Source organism: Mustela putorius, unplaced genomic scaffold (assembly GCF_011764305.1).
Source record: "Mustela putorius furo isolate JIRA1106 unplaced genomic scaffold, ASM1176430v1.1 tig00003909_pilon_pilon_pilon, whole genome shotgun sequence".
NCBI classification, from domain to species: domain Eukaryota; kingdom Metazoa; phylum Chordata; class Mammalia; order Carnivora; family Mustelidae; genus Mustela; species Mustela putorius.
Genome location: NW_025422057.1, coordinates 16,590,238 through 16,610,260, shown reverse-complemented (window position 1 = coordinate 16,610,260; position 20,023 = coordinate 16,590,238). Strand labels below are relative to the sequence as shown.

The following is a 20,023-nucleotide window of genomic DNA, read 5'->3' as shown; positions in this document are numbered from 1 at the left end:
TCTTTATGACACACACTGACATTTTTGTAGGGTCGAGGCTGGTTGTTTTGTTGAAATGGCCACTGTCTACACCTGTCGTATTCCTCATGGACAGACACAGGATAAGCATTTTTGTCAAGAATCCCACATGTTGATGTTGTATGCTCGGTACCTCCCATCAGGACGCATTCTTTCTTTTTCCTGTCTTTTCTAATTTATTGTCCATCTGCCTAATTCCCAAAATGGTTAAAGAGGCTGACAGTAAAACAGAAAATCAAAACTACCACTGCAGGGAGAGGAAGGTTGATGTGGGTACTGGGAAGATGACCACACTGACCACAGCCTTTTGGTGGCTAAGACCCAAAGGGATGACCACATTGACCACAACTTTTTGGTGGCTAAGACCCAAAGGGAGACCTGTCAGGGGCTAGAAACTTCTTTTTTTAAATAGGAGGGCAGCAAGCTTTGTAAAATGCCAGATAGGAAATCGTTGGGGCTGTCTGGTCTCTGTCACGACTTCGACGGTATAGCACAAAAGAGGTTTCAAAGAATACTTAAAAACGGGCATGGCTGCGTCCCAATCAAATTCAATTTGTAAAGCCACATTTCCGGGTTTGGCCCCAGGGGCCTTAGTTTGCTGACCCTTGAATTAAGTAAAAGTAAACGTTCCAGCTATTAAATGAGTAATGCTTTCTTTTTCCGGTAAATACTGCATTCTAGAAGGAACTGTTCATAACACTATTTATTTATTCAGCAAAAACTCTTTGAGGATTGCCGTGCGCCGAGCGCTATGCTCAGTATGGGGTAATACATCAGTGATGAAACAGACAAGGTCTTTGCCTTTCTGGAGGACAGAGGCAATGTGAGAAACAGATAGCGTGCAGATAAACAGATGTAAACTATGTGTCGCAATAAGAACTGTGGAGCAAATGAATGGACATAGTGATGAAACAATGAGGGAGGGGTCATACCCATAGGGGAGTTGGGGAAGTCCTCCTTGAGAAGATCGCATTTAAGCTGGAACCTTGATGGTCATGGAGACAGCTTTCCAAGCAGGAGGAAGAGCAAGTGCAAAGGCCCTGGGGTGAGGGGAGCTTGGCTAGTGCTAGTTGGAACCCACGTGTGGCTGGAGATTAGTAAGTGTCAGTGGAAGGGAAGGGTATGGAAGGAGGTTTATAAGTTGTGGCTGGTGTTTGTATTTTATTCTAAGAACAATGGGAAGCCACTGGAGAGTTTTAAGCATGTGTCCATCCCCAGTCCAAGGAGCTGTCAACCAAGACCATCACCTAGACTTGAGTGTGAATCTGAATTCTATCACAACTGTGTGACCTCTGAGCCTCAAATTTCTCATCTGTCAATGGGCAGACAAAAGCCTCTTCAGACGGCTCTTACAAGAATGAGATGCAGCAACGCACAATCAGGCAGACAGGAGATGCTCAATCCATGCTAATCCCTATCATGGACAGATTGTCCATACCTGGGCAGCCAGGCCCCAGCAGGAGAGCAGGTGAGCACGAGCCCCATAAGTCAGGGAGGCATCCAGCCAGTCAGCTGACTTGACCTAGCTCAGCCCTGTGTGGGTTTATCTTTGTTTTGTTTTGTTTTGTTTTTTCAGTTCTCCCTGATGTCTTTACTCCTCGACCCGGACCCAGGTGAGTGTGTGGATCGCCCTGGGGCTCCTCACAAACCACAGGCTGGTTCTGGGATGGAAGAAAGCGGGCCCACGCACGTAAGTGCTGTCACAAGCTCAGGGTTCAAATGATTCAGATGTGTTGTAGACCCCTTTCGAGAAATTTCCCAGAAAAATGCACTCCCGATATTTGTGTCTCTGTGCACAAACACCATGCTTTATTCAATTCTGAGTTACCCATGGATACCCCTGGTCCCCCGTCAGGACCCCAAGGGAAAAATTGCTGGTACAGTGAAATCTCTTCATTTTACAGAGAAGGGAATCGAGGCCCTGGGAGGGGAGGCTACAGGTCACACAGACCATTAGAGATGCGATGAGATGAAAAGGCCAATGCAAAGCCAGGGTGGCACTGGGCACTTACTGGCCCCCTGCAGGCCCACCCTGGACCCCAACTCACTCCACCCCTTGGGTCGGGAGCCAGGTCCTCTGTGCTGTGCCACGCAGGCAGTCCCCAGGCTGACCTGCCCCTGTGGCGGCCTCCCACCAGCATCCACAACAATGACCCATTGCCCGGTGCCCTCAGCTGTGCCCAAGCCAAGCATAGCTGCTCCTTCTGCCATCATCCAATCTTGGTCTTTGACTCTGGGTCCAAGTCTCCCTTCTCTGCTCCAAGACCGAAGGGAGAAAATGCTACGCAAAACTCCCATCAGGGCGGAGACTGGCATTGCCACTGGTGGTGACCTGTGCTGGTCACCCCACAGAGGACCATAGCCAGGGAGACAGCACATGGAGATGGCAGTCATGTCTGAACTTTGGGTCAAGGGCTTATTTGGAGTCAAGGTGGGGACAACTTGGTCAAAATCCATGTGACAGCAGCAAAGCCGTGGCTGGCTCAAGACAGATGATGTCTGATCTTTGTCCACTCATTATGCTCAGGGGATGTTTGTGGAATTGAGCATGGCATGTGGCTTTTGAAAGTGTCTGTGTCTTTCTCCAGTGCAAAGGAGACTGTCCAACTCAACAACATATAATTTAGTCCTTGGAGGAATTGTGTTTTGGGCGGCTCCCCCAGCTGCCCACATCAGCATCCACATGTGGAGTTTGGGGGGTCCAAAGCCAAGGGGACAGGGAGAGCTGCCCCCTCCGTGGCCTTCAGCACACACCACTCAGCTACCAGGTGTCAGACAGATGGAGCTCCAGAACTGTGGGGTCACACAGTGGGTGGGGAGCATAGAGGAGTCCAGAAACCTCATTCTCTTCAAGGATTTGAAAAGCAGACCCGCCCCTAGTCCACGAGGTCAACTTTGAGAATTAAGAGGTATCTTTACCCCAAGACACGGTATTGCCATCTTCCAGAAAATTGTGGAAGACATCTACAGTGACCATGAGTTTCTGACACTCTGGCACTGAAGTTGTGCAGTGAACAACGTGAACAACTGGAAGCAGTGGCCCCACTAAACATGGATCACAGTAAAGGGAGGAATCAGTCTCTGTGTTCACAAGGCTTTTAGCTTTAATGAAAGAGATTAGAAGCAATAGGATCAGATTTGGTCTGCAAACAGGAGAACTTCCTCACCATCAAAGTCATCAAAAAAATCTGAATGGGCTGTTGGGCCCTTGGGAGGTAGTATGTTCTCCATCACTAGCCAGCTTTAAACACAGGCTGCTTAGGAGGGAGTGGAGAGTGTTGGATTTAACCTTCTGAAATTCTAGGCTCTAGAAGAACTCTGTCAATAGCTTCTGTCAGTTTGGTGAGTAGTTGAAGGGACGCTGGAGCCCACCATCCCCGGGCTCCCAAGTCCGTCTTGAGGTGCTCGGTCGACCTCTGGCTAGGGAGTAGGGTGAGATGTGTAGCTGGGCCTTTCTACAGAGCAGGTTAGGTTTTAAAAATGCCCCATTCGTGTCTGCTCTGGTGCTTTGATGGAATTTGTCAGATCCCAGCTGGCTTTAGAGAGCAGCGTGGCCAAGGAAACACCATGCCAGTGTCCACAGGCAAGCGGCTTCTGTAGCTGGTCTTACTGGACACAGCACATGGCGACGGTTTGGCGGGAGCAGAAGGCGCCTGGGCCACAGTCCCCCGTGGGTGGCAGAGGAGGGGGCCATCAAACAGCAAAGACTCCGCTCATCTCCCCAAAGCAGGTGCCGTGACAGCCAACGGGCCTGCGGAAATACCTCTTCAAAGCTGGCTGGGCTCTGCCCAGCAACACAAGCTAAGCCCATCCATCAGCTGTCCTGCCGCCTGCCAGTGAGGGTCTCGGCTGAGCTTGCCCTGTCAGCTGGATGGGAAGCGTCAAATACGGGCCAACAGGGCTGGGGCTTGGGGGAGGCCCTCGGAGGACCCGTCTGTGCCACGGTGATGGATGACGCCAACAGGGACAGCATTCCGGAGATTTTTATTCCGTTCCGCACATCTGGCAAGCTCCTTAACCAAGCAGCTGCAGAGTCCCCATCGCACCAACGCGGAGCTTTTTCCGAGAGACCCTGGGTCCAGACCACGGTAATCCCGGTCGAGGGACTTGGAGCGTGTGCTAAAAAAGATTTCTCGACGTGTGTTACTTCCTGGAAGCTGAAACCCATGGAGTTTCCTGAAACACAAACCCCCAAGAGGCCCAGGAGGGCCAGTAGAAAAGCAAACCAGATTTGGCATGAGGTAGACCTGGCCTACCTGTCTCCGCCACCACATTTATTTAGTATAGTGTCCAGGACATAGAGAATAACCAGTTATCAGGATGATTTGAGGAAGTTCAGGATGCTCTCACCATCCTTCCTGGAAGGTTCTAGAAACAGACTCTGATAACTAGACAGATCCACAAGGATTTCTTTTGATGCCTAGTATGAGATGCTCCCAAAAACTGCTCCATTCTTCACCTGAAGCAGTCTCCTTTTCTACCGTCTAGAGAATGCCTCCAAAAACCTGTATTCAGTCCTGGTGTGTTTTTCTCCAGTCCAGCAAGGAAAGCAAATTCCATGGCAGGCTGTAACCCGTGGGTGGCAGAGGAGGGGGCCAGGAAAGCAGGCAGGAAAGCACTTGGACAAATTTCTAGACTCTACAGAGCCCATTAGGCATCTTCTACACCAAATACCTCTGACCCGGATCTCACATAGTCTCTCTCCTAAGTTCCCTGTTTTCCTCTGCTCCAAGCAGATCCCAGCTTTGCTGGCCAAGCTCTGTGCCTGCTGTGTGCTGGCCAGTCAGAAGGAAGGGAGGTCCCACCACAAAGGGAAAAACTCACTTGTGGAACACAACCATTAACTGCATATAGGGCTCTGTGCTGGGTCTGAGGAAAAGACAAGGCCCTCGCTCTTAAGACACTAACTGCCTACTTGGAGGGAACAATCAGATAGACCAAGTTGAATAATAAACCATCTGAGCGCCAGCCATGAAACCTAACATTCTACAAGGCTGCTGAGGAATGCTGGAGTTTCTAAAATTGTTATCACACTGGCAACCCAGGATCAATCAATCCCTGTGTGTTCATTCATTATTACTACAGAGTATACTACCCTAAACTTAGTGCCTTCAACCATGAGTATTCTTCCTAGAATAAGAATAATGTGTCAATTCTTTGGGTTGGCAATTTGGACTGGGTTCAGCCAGGAAGTTCCTCTGGTCTAGACCAGGCTCGGCTGATGTTGGCCGGGCCTCCTCTTGTGTCCGCAGTTAGCTGAGGATCAGCTGGGCTCTTATACGTTGGAGGCCTTGACTGGAAGTGCTGGACCTTCTGTTGCCCACACATTCTCTTATACTCTATAGAATAGACCAGACTTGTACCACAGGGCAGTCACAGAGGCCTGAGAGAAAAGAAAGAGAGAGGAAGTATGCCAGACTTTAGAGACCCAAGCTTGGAACAAGGCACATTGTCCTCTAGCACAAGTCCCAAAGCCAGTTTACACCCAAGGGGTGGGGGAAATCAACTCCATCTTTTGGTAGGAGGAGCTATAAAGTCTCATTGCCAAAGATGAGGCGACAGGGAAGGGTGGGGAGTCGGGACCATCTTCTCCCATCAGATTGGCTCATACTGCCTGAACTTGCCAACGTAGAATGTGAAGCGACCTCACCTAGACTTGGCCATATCTAGCTCCCCTGCCTCTCCATTCCCTGTTCATCTCCCTTTTTGGCTGGCTTTCCTCCCTCATTCACCCTGGCCCAGAAACTCTTGTGCTAGAGGCCGCATCCCACTCTTTTCTGTATATCTCTCCATTATTCCCAGTGCCTTCCTGAACCTGGTGTCATATTGGTCCATCGTAGGTGCACAACACCCTTTCCTTATGTAGACAGTGGGATTAAGTGCCAACAGCATAAAAAAGACAAAATAAACTGTAAGTTTGGAGGTGGAGAACTCCTGCCACGGAGGGCATACTTCTATACAGCACTCTGAAAACATGGGGCAGGAGGATCTCAGTGCCTTTCCTCACACAGAACTCCAACTGTCTGGCTTCTGGTGACATGGGGCCACTGAGCCTCTGTTGCTTCTCTCCATCTTAACCAAGGGCCCTGGGCCCCCTGGGGAAGAGCAGGGACTTTTTGCTTTGTTTAGCAGAAGTATGACTCCAAGCCTACATGTCTCATTCCCTCTTCAGCGTCACTGAAGGCTGAGCAGATCTTGTTAACAAGGCTGGATTCCAGCTAAAATACACTGGCAGATATTTCAGCCATCCCCCACCACCTAGAAAAGTCACGCGATTCCACTTATGTAAAAACCTTCCCCATTTCCAAATATCTGCGAAGGGAATGATTCTTAATGGCCGAGCTGAGATTAGCCCAGCCGACCTTCAGCCCGGGGGCGGGACAGGAGAAATTACAGGAGCACTCTGGAGGCACTTATCTACACACACCTGTTGGAAAAACAAAAATAAATTCTCTAAACCAAGAAAGAAATAAATAAATGATGTAATCAGCTCATTACCAGCCCATTGTCTCTCCCAAATGTCAGTTTGAAATCTTTCATGTCAAACTCTGAAAAATGGTTTTTCTCCCCCCCCCCCACCCCACTTTCTCACTCTCTTTCTCCGCTTTATCGTGCTAGATGGAAAGAAACTTTATTTGCTCCAGGAAGACAATGGCCTTATCTTCAACCTAGATCCTCGTCCCTGGAAAGGTGGCCTCCTCTGGGAGCATTTTCATAGTGGGGAAAAGCAGCTCGCGAGAAATAATGAGCAGGCAAAGGGAGTCTTGACTTGACACTGTGATAAATGAGGTGAAACTTTGGCAAGGAACCAGAGTTGGCGTATTCAAAAAGGAAATAAAAAGATCGTTCCATTTTAATGGGAAATATAAAACAGCCATTGTGCAAAAGTCGATTTTTCAAAAGCCAAAGAGATAAAGACTAGAAGGGAATGACTGAGAGACGAGGGAGATAATGCGGTTGATAATCAGGCTGAGGTAAAGTGCCACGCTCGGAGCCACCGGCGGGCTCGGTGGGAGCGCCTTTGCAAGTCTAGCAAGCTGGATTTGCTCCTGCCTCATTACCATATGCATCTCCGCACCTTGTCCTTCTAGCTTTAAGTGGCCGCCTTGCCACACTCCTGCCAGCCAGAGAGAGCAAAGTCAGTCCAACTTTCTTCAAATCCCAAACTTCTCTCCACTAGCCACAGAGTTACCAGCACCCTCTAAGTCCCCAGAGGACAGAGAGCTGAGCCTTACACAGGCACTTGCTCTTCTCGATGGACCTGACTAGCATGAGATCGACAACCGGGGGCTGTGCCACACCCTGTCTTGTCTTTCCCTGGGCAAAATCCAGGAACCTTGTGTAGGTTGTCCTTGGGCCAATCCTACATATAGGAGGCTGGGTATGTGATGGGGATGGTTGGACCCCTTTCCCCAAGGATTAGTGTGAATTAACGGAGGCAGTGGAAGAGACCAGCTGAATGCAATCAAGCTGATGCAATTTAGGGGTTCTATGGGGATCAGCTGCCCTAGTCCAGGTGCTTGGTGCAGGGCTCAGTGCATAGTAACAGCTCAATAAATCCTAGCTGTTGGAACAAGGCTAGAGATACAAGGAAAGTAGTTTGGTGCCGTGACCAAGAGGAAAGTGATGAGTTTCTTTGACTTCGTAAGTTAAGGTGACTAATAAAGACCCAGGGAGAGGGACGCCTGGGTGGCTCAGTTGGTTAAGCGGCTGCCTTCGGCTCAGGTCATGATCCCAGCGTCCTGGGATGGAGTCCCACATCGGGCTCCTTGCTCGGCAGGGAGCCTGCTTCTCCCTCTGCCTCTCCAAGCATCTCTGCCTGTGCTCGCTTGCTCTCTCTCTTCCTCTATCCCTGACAAATAAATAAAATCTTAAAAAAAAAAAAAGACCCAGGGAGAAAGCTAATTCACAGAACCGCCCAACAAGGTGCTCAGGCACCATTGGGTCTGACCATGGGTACATCTTGTGTAGGACCTTGGAGACCTTCTAGACCCCAATCATCTTCCTACTGTCTACAGATAAGCAAACCAAGGCCCCGAGAATACAAGTAACTTGTCCAACAAACATCACAGTCGGTGGAAAGCCAGATCTTGACTTCTCCTCATTTCCAGGCAGGTGCTCTTGACCCTGACAAATGCCAACATTGCCTTGCTGGGTCATAACTCACCCCAGTGAAAACTCACAGTACCTAATCCCCTCTGTCCACCCTATCAGTCGAGGAGCCAGAAGGACACATGGGTGCCCCTTCAGGATCTGGAAATCTTTGGGTTGAATGATTAGGGTTTCTTCCGTTCTCTTCCTACTTCTGCAGATTGGACCCCTGACTACTACGAGAACAGCTACGAGGAATACAACCAGGAAGAGAACAGCAGTAACGCTCCTGCCTACCAGGAGAATCCCGACTGGTACTACATGGAGGATGGTAGGTTCCAACACTCTTCAGGGGCCCTCCTGGGAGGAGGGAGAAGAGAGTTTGTGTGTGACTGTGCACAAGCACTGCTAGAAGAGAGTTTGTGTGTGACTGTGCACAAGCACTGCTAGAAGAGAGTTTGTGTGTGACTGTGCGCAAGCACCTCTCTTTCCTCTCTGACCGGCGTCAGAGAATGGGTATCGAGTAAATGACTTAGACTGGCTTTTTTCAGTTCAAATCATACCCTAGAAGGACTGGGGGTAGGGGTTCCTAGAGATTCTTTCTCCTACCTTCAAGTGACAGAGGAAGCAGCTGAGGCCAGGAGTGGTGTTGAGTCAGCGAGGGTCTTACAGCAAGGCAGTGTATCACCATCTGGGTCTCCAGACACAGTGTTTAAAAGTCATGTTCAAAATCACTTCCTAGCTTTGCTATACAGGAAGGTCCTAATTATGCAGAAGAGGCCGGGTTGGCCTTCAGCATCAGATTGTAGGCTTCACAAATTTGGCATTGAAACTCACCTTCCCCTTGGGCTATGTTTTTCTTTCTCTTTACAGTCCTCGGAAGCTTTGCATCATTGTTCTTGTGTGTGTGTGTGTGTGTGTGTGTGTGTGTGCACACGCACGCACTCACACGTGGGCTTCTACATTTGTTTTTTGTTTTTATGGCTTCTTAACCCAAGAAATGGGACAGAAGGAAAAATGAGAAGTGGGGCCCGAGCAAAACCATGTGATGAAGCCAGGAGAAGGAATGGAACGTACTTAGCCGCTGGAATAAAAACTGTAACTGTGCGAAGTGGCCAGGAAGGCAGGGCCAAGATACAGGGCATCAGGGGAACATCAGAAGGGACCATCAAAACAAGAGCTGGGCCCAGGGATCCTAGTTCCTGAACCAAAGAACAATGTGTGTGAACAGAAGGATAAAGAATTCCCCAAGGGAAGATCCATTCAGACAACCATGAAAAGCCAAAGGCACAGATGAAATATGACAAAATCTAACTGAACAAGTAGTTGAAGAAAGATGAAGGCCACTGGGTCATTTCCTCCTCGCCGCCAATTCTTCTGTCACCCTCTTGCCTTTGGTCTTCTTCCCTGATGTTCAGAAAGCTTGTGTTTCATTAGGGGTGGGTTTTCTTTCCCCACTCCTGACCTCCACCCCCGGGCACTGGGAGTAGGGGAGGTCTTCAGGCTTATGAAATGCCTTCAGCATCAGAGGCAGACCCCGTGGCACTCCCAGCGAGACTGGGAGGAGAAAAACACTGATGGTGGAAAAGGGGAGTTTCTCAATGAGAAACTCAATGAGATTCCTTCTCGCCTGTCCTCTTACTAACCTGAATCTCTCTCTGGTCCTGTGACTGCGGTTTTCCTTGCTCTTTAAGGAGAATTCATGTTCCCCCCCTTTCCCCAATCCCGGGCAACGGTGACACGTTCCCTCTCTCATTCCGGGCAGGAGGCTGAAGGCTGATGGGCCAGCAGGGGGCTTCTCACCTGCTGTGAATCTCAATCATTGACTTCTGCCCTTATAGATCCGTGCCTGTCAAACCCCTGTGAACATGGCGGGGACTGCCTTGTCAGTGGCGACACCTTCACGTGCAGCTGTCCGGCCCCTTTCTCTGGAAACAGGTGTCAGAATGGTGAGTGTGCTTTCACTGGCTTCCCTATTCCCTCTGAGTTGAACAAGAGGCTATTCCTCCTCCAGCTTTAGGGGCCAGAAAGGGCGGAATGATTCCGTGGAAAAGGTAATAACCACACATATTGTATCCCCCATAACGGACTTCTCGGCACGATAACAAGCAGCATCTCATTGAATCCTCCCCCATGCCTGTCGGATAGACCGGTATGTCCATTCTACAGATGAGAACACTGAGGCTAAGAGGAGATAAGAGCTGGACTCTGACCAAGCTGTATCCTCCACTCAGGGCTTGTGGTTTAGAGTGTTTAGACTAACTACAGCAGAGAAATACTGTTCTCGAATGAGAGAGCGGGAAGGATCTGAAGGCACATGAGGCCCAATCCAGTTAGAGAAAGGGAGCCCAGAGTTACAGGGGACTTGCTCATGGTCACACAGGTAGTTAGAAGAACAGAAACTAGAGTCCTGGTGCCTGGCTCCCATCCCCAGGCTCTTTTTTCCTACCATCCTTACAATGTCTGACTTCAGTGACCTCTTCTGGGCATAACATGAAGCTATGTGATGAGATATTGAGACTAGAACTCTTATGGGCTAAGTGCGCCCCTGGAGAGAACATGGTTCTGTTCCATCTAGCCACCATCTAACTGGAGTGAAGGGGCCAGTGAGGACCTTTAAATAGGGCTTTATGATTGCCTTGTTTTCTCTGTGCTCTCTCCACCCCTTCCTTCAATTTGCAATCCTGTAAGTCCTTCAATAAATGTATCAGGATGGTTTGGGGTATCAGGCATGAACAAAATATCTGGGTTCACCCCTCAACTTCCCCAAAGAACGACAAAATTGTAAATAGAATATGAAATCAACTACAAAGTAGAGAAACTGACATTGCAGTTCTATTTGTTTGTTTTTGTTCTTTTTTTTTTTTTTAATCAAGATAGAGTAAAAAAAGTATATGAGCCCTGGAAGGAACTGGGACGCAATCATTCATGACCCAAGGATTTTTGTTTTTTAAGTTGTCCAGGAGTAGCGTGGTGTTTCCAGACCACAGACAAGGGCATGCGTTCTGTCTGTCACCCACCCACCCCCCAACATCATATTGTGCAGGTACCCCGGTAAGTAAAATGTGTCCCCAATCATGTCACTCACTTCTCTATGGATCTCCCATAGTGCAAAACAAGTGCAAGAACAACCCATGTGAACGGGGCGAATGTCTCATTACCCAGAGTCCTCCCTATTACCGCTGCGCCTGTAAACACCCTTACAGGGGACCCGACTGTTCCACAGGTAAGTGCTGGAGGACCCTTCTCTGCTAGGTTTTCTCTCTGGCTTGTTCCTGGGATGTCTGCAAACTATGGTGTGGAAGTCCAGATACCTCTGATGTTTTAGTGGCATCTGAGATGGCCCTTTTAACTAGGACTTTTTAAAAATGCATCATCCCAGAGCACCTGGTTGGCTCAGTCAGTAGAGCGCGTGACTCTTGATTCTGGGGCTCTGAGTTTGAGCCCCATGTTGGGCGTAGAGATTACTTAAAAATAAAATCTCAAAAAAAAAAAAAATAAATGAAATGCATCACCCCTAGAGAGACTAGGGGGAATTAACTAACCTGTGTTCCTTCCCATCCAAAAAGAATAATCTTGAAACTCATTTCCTCCAGGAAGTAAGCCTGGTCTATTTCTGGAATGGGCTGTGTAGGGGATTAAATCTGTACTTAGTCACTGCTTTGAGTCAGGCATTGTCCCAAGGGATTTACGTTTTTTCTTACATTCTTCCAAAAATGCCCCAAGGAAGAGCTTTACAGACGAAGGAACTGAAGTTCAGAGAAGTTAACTAACTTGCTTACAGTCACACAGCCATCGATGGGCAGAGCCAGGTTTCAACCTAGCCCAGACTGGCCCCCAGTTTCCTGCTCAGTCTATACCCCTTGTTCCTTACTGGGTGACCCATCTGCTTAGGTGTTCTTCTTTGCATGGCCTCCATGATATTGACTCAACCTGGTTTGCTTATTTTCTTAAGGTCTGTGTGTACATTGACTAGAGTGTCAGTTCAGGGGTCTGTCTTTCCCCTGTGGTAACCCAACTTTTATGAAAGAATGGGCACCAGAAGAGTGCCACCAATATCTCCTCATCATCTCTGATGTAGCTACAATTCCTTCTGAAGAGACTTCCTGGCCCCACTTCCTGTGTTCACAGCGGCTCCTGCGTGCAGGCCAAATCCCTGCCAAAATGGTGGCACCTGCTCCCGGCATAGGCGGAGAACCAAGTTCACCTGTACCTGCCATGACCAGTTCAAGGGGAGATTCTGTGAAATAGGTATGGGTCTCTACCGCCTCTTCAACAGAAACTCTGGGCCACAGGGAGGCCTCTGGGATCCTTTTATGTTTGTGTTTTGTTCCCAGAATGGAGTTCACGTCAAGATTCCCAAACTCTACTATTGCCGTGGCCTTCCAACCAAAGGGCATAGGGTGCTCCTGGCTCTGTGTAAATAAAGTCACAAACTGGGATGTAGTATAGGACAATCGAGCACACCTGGGTCTCCCTTGGCTTCAACCCGCAGGCCACCAGCCCTTGTGTGAGCCAAAATTAAAGAATTAATTTCCATCTACCCACAACCACCGTGTTTCATGTTTTTAAGCTGGGTTGAACATGGGATATACAAGCCACTCTCTTTCTAGAATTCATGGTGGAATCACGGGGTGATTAGTAGTCAGGCCCAATCCTCTCCCTACTTGATGCACCTGCCAGGTCCTCTTCAGGAGCAACATGCTAGTCCCTCTCAGTTCCCATGTCCCTGCCTACTCTTTCCAAGGTCCTGATGACTGCTACGTTGGTGATGGCTACTCCTACCGAGGGAAAGTGAGTAAGACAGTCAACCAACACTCATGCCTTTACTGGAACTCCCACCTCCTCTTGCAGGAGAATTACAACATATTTATGGAAGATGCTGAGACCCATGGAATTGGGGAGCACAACTTCTGCAGGTAAAACTAACATTCTTCTCCATGAGCAGTCTTGGGCACTTGTCAGTGTAAGGGTTTCTCTGTCCATTTCCCCTGTTCCTAGTGTTCCTTGGCCAGCTTAGAAATTGGGGAGTGGAACACTGAAACTCATCAGCTTTCTTTCTGGGAAGGTTTGCCTACACAGGATAGGCTAGGTTTTGCTGCTGTAACAAACAGCTCCCAAATCCTAGTGGCTTGAATATCTCAGGGTTTAATTTTCACTGTGGCTGCATGTGTCATGTGGGCTGGGGAATGAGGAGTGAGGGAGAATCTTAGCTCCACAGAGTTACTCAAATACCCAGGAAAGGCAAGGAGAGACTCAAAAACAGGGCATGAATTTTTTTTACTGCCTGAATCTAGAATGGATGCATCATCTCTGCATATATATTTTATTGGACAGAAATAGTCATGCTTTATCCTGCCTGACTTCGAGGGAAAAATGTAAAAGATAAAATGGAATGTCTAGTCAGCATTGCAATCTCTGCCACAAGGATGTTCCGGTTTTCCCGCATCAGGATAACTCCATTTCTATTCATGGTGATGACTAGTTACCTTCTTCCCCTTCTGCTGTCTCCAGACCCCTCGGATGGCTTCCTCCACTGCTCTAACCAAGGCCAAGGATGCATATCATCTGCATACAAGGGACAGGAATTTTTTTGTATGGCTTTAAACTGGTTCCATTAAGCCAGAGGATTTCCCTTGCATGAAATACAAATTATCTCCCACTTTCACTGACTTTGAGCTGTTTCCTTCCTAGAAGGGTCTTCAGAGTGATGCCCATGGTAGGCTTCCTCAGGGAATTCTCACACACAGGACTTAGAAGTCTGGGCAGAGGAGCTCTTCTTTTACCATGTGTCTGTGGCTATTTCACTTTCCTGACCAAGGAGAATCTTCAACAGGGATCTCGTTTCTTTGCCTACAAACAATTTGATATGTCCCATGGATCTGGCACAAAGCTTGTCGACTATTTTCTGATCATTGGGATTCTTCTCTGCAAGTTAAGTTTTGCCAAAAACACTATGTGCCAGGGTTTGTTAAGCTTTTGGAAAAATGGAATGGAAAGTGGTCCCTGGAAGAATGTAGGAACTTGGTACTCTCTTATCCAAAGGTCCTTTGATGAAGTTCAGTGGCTTCACCAAGCCTTAACCTTGGATTATTTTGTGTTTTCATTTTAGAAACCCAGATGGAGATAAAAAGCCATGGTGTTTCATCAAAGTCAACAGTGCAAAGGTGAAATGGGAGTACTGTGATATCTCAGTTTGCTCAGCCCTAGGTAAGACCACGGTTGTCCCAAAGTCCCAGTAAGGGTGAGGTTGCATGTCAATAGATAGATGTTCCCGCACCCCATCTCTTCTACACTGTCCACTCACCATACCTGTCTTACCAATTGCCATCCCAGTGGAAACCCAAACGCCCAATTCTCCACTCCGCTTTCAGGATGCCTAGCATGCCTGGATACCTTTGTAAACTGAGGCCATGTTTCCTGACTCCCAGTCAGTGTACTCAGCAAATACTTGCAGATTTCTTGATAAATGCCCAGTACTATCCCAGGTCTTCAGTATACAGCGGTGATCAAATATTGACTGAGACTCCATAGCCTCTCAGGATGCGACAAGGACAGAATTCCAGCCTCACAATCTTCCTGGCAGTCCTCTCTGGCCCACCTCTCTAACCACGTCAGGAACTAGCACCCTCGCACCTTGGTTGATGGGATTACCTCCCTGGATAGTTTCAATTCTGTGCCTTTGCTTTCATGGTCAGCTCTGTCTAGAATATTGACATATGTCTGATTTTATCCATCTCCAACTATTCTTTAAAAATCAACTCAAGTAACCCTTCCTCCAGTGATGGATTTACATATTCACACATGTTTTTGTATACATGTCAGAATAAGAAGTAAAAAGCAACACCTTTATCATTAATTCTATAGACTTGCTTCATAGGAATCCAAGTATTAATTGTGCACATATTAATTGTGCACCTACTACCTGCCTGCCTGGTATGCATCAATACAGTCCCTTAACTCTGAAGCTAGCTAAGCTGCTAGACTTGGAGTCATACCTCCGACAGCCTCCTTCTGAGGCCCTGGAAGGAAAGTGAGTGGTGTGATTTGTCTTTCTTGTGTCCCACAGACGTTGCTGACCCAGAGGGAAGCCCCACAGAGCCTCTGACCAAGCTTCCAGGGTTTGACTCATGCGGGAGGACTGAGATGACAGAGAAGAAGATCAAGAGGATCTATGGAGGCTTTAAGAGCACAGCGGGCAAGCACCCATGGCAGGCATCCCTGCAGACCTCATTGCCACTGGTCACCTCCATGCCCCAAGGCCACTTCTGTGGGGGAGCGCTGATCCACCCTTGCTGGGTGCTTACCGCTGCCCACTGTACCGAGTAGGTGCCTACTGAAAGCAGAGGCTAGAGAGCCTCAAGTCTCTGGGGGGTGTTCTCCCCTTCCCGTCAGATCAGCATTTTGGTGACTCTAGCAGGACCAGAGGGGCTGATCTAACCCTAAGAGCAAAAGAGTGGCTCCTTAAAACCAGATGGGAAAGAGCTACCATGTCTAGAATGCTTACCATGGACATTACATGCATTATGACAGTTAATCCTGAACATAATCTGCTGGAAGACAAGCTGAGAAAGGACAGGGATTTTTACTTTTATTTATTGTAATATACCCAATGCCTAGTGCAGGTCTTTATACAGTGCCCGTCCTTAGAAAATATTTGTGCAGTGAGAAAATTTATTGTTATTCTCATTCCCAGGGTCTTGGGAAGGTTTAGGACCTTGTGTAAAGTCATGTGTAAAGTGAGTAGGTAAATGAGATATGAACCCAGATTGACCTGTTTCCTTAACCTCTCCAGTCTTGCCCTGAACAGAGACAATGGCATGCTCCTATCAGATGCCATTACCATGAACCTCCTGGTTTTGTGTGTCTTCAGCCATGAATCCTGTTTGGCCTAAAGAAGCCAGCACTACTTCCCCTGAGTTCCCCAAGTTCATGGTCAGGGCTGGTCCCATGTAGCCCAGGTTTTTGCGGCAGCCTTGCCAGTCTTCCTATCCAGTGTCATTAAGTGAATTCTTCTGGCATTCCTCAAACACGCAAACATTAACCTCCACAGAGAATAGTTGTTCAAGAAGTTCATTGACTGCTCTTTAGCAAATCCCAGGGGGAACAGGAGGTCTCTCAGGAAATGTGGGATACACATCACAGCTTGCGTTTGGAGACCATGTTTCCTCACATTTTCTTATTTGGACCACACAGCGGGTTCTGTGAGCAAGAAAACAGTTATAGATGAGGATACCAAGACTGCAGAAGGTTGGGTAATTCGTCCAAGGTCAGCCAGCAACCTAGGAGCAGAGCCAGTGCTCAGCTTCAATCTCTCAAATACCGGACCATCTTACCTTCCCTTGCAGCATAAAGACCAAACATCTGAAAGTGGTGTTAGGGGACCAGGACCTGAAGAAGACAGAATTCCATGAGCAGAGATTTGGGGTGGAGAAGATCTTCAAGTACACTCACTATAATGAAAGAGAAGAGATTCCCCACAATGACATTGGCAAGTCTCCTCGATGGCAGGTCTCCTATGGTTCTTGTTCTTGGGTAGATTTCATGACTGATGGAAAGTTGAGGTTTGGTCCTGGAAGGTGCTTTTATCTTTTTGGTCCCTAACGGACTCTATAAGGTGGAGAATTTATTCCAGGGCCTTTTAGTTTTAAGGGTCTGTGTTGATGTTATGGATAAATGAGGGGAAGAAGTGCTAGCAAGGCTATATTGTGCAAAGAACTCGGCCTTGAATCCCAGATGCCTCCCTCTCTAGCTGGCTTCACTCCTCCAAACCTCAGCTCCTCTTCTGCAAAATGAATACACTGGTGTACAATAGTCAGCTTCCTGTGTGTTCAGTGACATGACATCCATATGTCCCCATGTACATCTGGCATCTGGTAGGTGCTCGGATGTAAAGACAATGATGTTAAGCTGCTGGTGGCTCAGTGTGTACCCCAATTCTCCATTCCTGGAACTGTCACTCTCTCTCTTTCCTCAATATCTTATTTTTCCCTCTTGAAGCTTGTTCTTTAAGAAATGGATTAGAGAGGGCGAGGGGGAGGGGAGGGGAAAAAAAAAAAAGAAATGGATTAGAAATTATTTCAAACTCCTCTATAATTTTTTTTTATATTATGCTCAGCCTGAAGAGTGATTCCTCCCCCAAGAGAAGTTAAAAGAATTCAGTGGCCAAGGAGCAAGGCATGTGTTAGGCACTGGGAGTGGGGCTTTGCTATGTCTACCTCCTGATCAAGATGAAGCTAATGATAGAGAAGATATCATCATTCATTTCCTCTTTCTCTCCCTCCCTACTAGCTTTGCTCAAGCTAAAGCCAGTGGATGGTCACTGCGCTTTGGAATCCAAATACGTGAAGACTGTATGTTTGCCGGATAACATTTTCCCTTCTGGGACTGAGTGTCACATCTCTGGCTGGGGTGTGACAGAAACTGGTGAGTCTGGCCATGCACCCTCCTGAGACAAAGGTGGGTTGCTTTAACCAGAGAAGAAAGGGGTCAAACTCAACATCCCTTCTGAACTTGAAATCAGTGTTCTGTTGAAGACATATTACCAAAAGAAGCTAAAGCTCTAGTTAAATCTCATTACTTCCAAGGAGCCTTCTTTGATCTTTCTCTCTGTCTCCATCCCCTACCTTGACCTCCATCAAGTATTGATCCTGTATCCACGGAGATCTCTCTCCTTCCCTAGGTAGATTGGAAAGAAAATAGATTATAAACAAGATAGGTTTGACATCAGACAGATTTGGGTTAGGTTGTGTCACTTGGACAGCTGAGTTTTAGTTCCTCCACAACCACACTTACCTCCTAGGTTTGGAATCATGATAAAAGGAGCTGATAGAGTTCTATGGAGATATTCACTAAGTCAGCCCCTAGAGCGCGGGGTCCGCGCTTGTTCACCTGTCTCCCCTGGAGTGCTTTGCTCAGGGGTCTCCACACTGTAGGCATTCTACAAATTTTCTTAAACCAAGCTATTGATTTGTCTCTAGGATGTGGTCTTATCCAAAAAAGTAACCACAGGATTAATCTCCTCATGTGCTGACAAGATTATATTCTCTAACATATAAACTTCAGAAGTGTGTTTCAAGTCTTTCTCAAAGACTCAAAATAGATCCCCCCCCCACCAAAATCTTGTCCTTAATAATAGAAAACAAGAAACACTTTAAATAGACTTGTATTCATGAAGAAAATGAAATGTAATATACAAATTTGCCAGAAGGCTTTTGGGAAAGAAGATTTTGGGTTAATCAGATCTAGGCTTAACAGGAGGCCAGTCTTCACGGGGATCATCACTGTCGTGCACCTAAACCTTTCAATATCACCGTGCTGACCAGAGCACACTGAACAGACCAGAGGATTTTCTCTGGGAAGTGGGTAATCTAACGGAGCAACCAGGAGACTGCACCTGTCATTAGGAATGTACTGTGTGCCAACCCTCCACTAGGAAATTTAAAAAGTAGTTTAAGACACTATCCCTGCCCTTCTGACCCGATGGTCTAGTTGGGAAGACAGAAGAGAGAATAAATGTCTCTGTTCCACTGTGATATAAGCACAGTGTGGAAGGTCTAAAAACCCACGGTGATGCCAGGAGGTCAAAAGCTCCCATCCTTGAAAGAGGAGACTCCTAAGCCCAGCTTAAACCTGAGGCCATCTTCTTATCCATACTAGCTTCTGGTGGGGCAGGTGTTACCTGGGTCCCCACAGTGGTGACTTCTTTCCTCTACCCGACAGGGGAAGGCTCCCGCCATCTCCTGGATGCCAAGGTCAAGCTGATTGCCAACACCTTGTGCAACTCCCACCGACTCTATGACCACATGATCGACGACAGCATGATTTGTGCAGGAAACCTGCAGAAGCCTGGGAAAGATTCCTGCCAGGTCAGAGGTTCCAAATGGCACTTGGAGAAGGAGACGTGGGTGGGAGCTTGCGCTGGGCAGAGGCCAGACTGAGAGCCCAGGGCTGGGAGAATGGCTCAGAGGCCCACCTGCCATAAAGCTGAGGCTCAGGCAGGGATACCTGTCCTCTGGCAAGTTGGTACCCATATCCATCCAGGAAGATCCAGCACAGTGACTATAGTGGCCACTTGGCCTACCTTGTCTAATTTAATTCTCGGGACCCTGGTGAAGGTGATATCATCATCACCAGATCACAGATATTTCGAGAAATGATCTTGGCTCATTCACCTAGGCTCATTCACACTCACCTAGGTGGTTAGTGGCAGAGCGAGAATTTGCTTCCCTTTGTTTAAATGTGAAGACGGTGCCTCTGGTCTCGGCCCTGGGCAACAGGGCCGAAAATCCCAGTGAGGACCCAGGCAAGAGACCAGTGTCTAGGAGAAAGATGACAGGCCCCGAGAATTTGCAATAATATTAACTAAGCATTGGGATTTGCGTATATATGTGTATGTGTATGTGTATGTGAGAGCGACACCAAGACGGGGGTGGGGATTCAGCTGTAGCAAACTAAGTGGTTGAGTGGCTCCTTAGCCTGCTGGCCTTCCCTCCAGTCTAGGACTTTGGGGGACCGCAAGCCATGGAGGCCCATGGTGACTCAGAGGTTGCAGGACAGGGAGAGGGTGTAGGTTCCATTGACTGGTGCCAAGGGTTCTCAAGCCTTTCCCTCAAGTCGGAGACCAGGCCCCCTGGTGTCTCTCTCTATAGAGGTCATATCTCACCAGAGACATCCTTCCTAGACTCCCAGGAATACCTAAGCTTAGAATTTTCTGTCTCCCTCAAAAGTCTCCCAGCTGTCCTGGAAACCCCAGTGTGAACACACTCAAACCTCAGCTCTCCTTCTTACAAAGGGGCCCAACAATGATCTGCCGGCCTCGAGCTGGGGTGGAAAATCACCATCACTCTTTGATGTAGATACCCATCTACTCAAAAGAGGGTCGTGGGCTGATGGGTGTGATTTGTCTGAACCC

General features: G+C 47.9%; 1 protein-coding gene across 1 annotated transcript in view; it reads left to right on the top strand.

The window, feature by feature from the left end:
- Nucleotides 1–20,023, top strand: part of HABP2 (hyaluronan binding protein 2) — a 32,392-nt gene that overhangs the window by 9,739 nt on the left and 2,630 nt on the right. Inside the window, exons 2-12 of the mRNA XM_004763832.3 lie at nucleotides 1,595–1,631; nucleotides 8,330–8,440; nucleotides 9,951–10,058; nucleotides 11,219–11,335; nucleotides 12,241–12,360; nucleotides 12,857–13,028; nucleotides 14,222–14,319; nucleotides 15,179–15,434; nucleotides 16,458–16,600; nucleotides 17,401–17,535; nucleotides 18,832–18,977. Coding sequence (XP_004763889.1) covers nucleotides 1,595–1,631; nucleotides 8,330–8,440; nucleotides 9,951–10,058; nucleotides 11,219–11,335; nucleotides 12,241–12,360; nucleotides 12,857–13,028; nucleotides 14,222–14,319; nucleotides 15,179–15,434; nucleotides 16,458–16,600; nucleotides 17,401–17,535; nucleotides 18,832–18,977 — 1,443 coding nt within the window. The remainder of the gene's footprint in view (nucleotides 1–1,594; nucleotides 1,632–8,329; nucleotides 8,441–9,950; nucleotides 10,059–11,218; nucleotides 11,336–12,240; nucleotides 12,361–12,856; nucleotides 13,029–14,221; nucleotides 14,320–15,178; nucleotides 15,435–16,457; nucleotides 16,601–17,400; nucleotides 17,536–18,831; nucleotides 18,978–20,023) is intronic.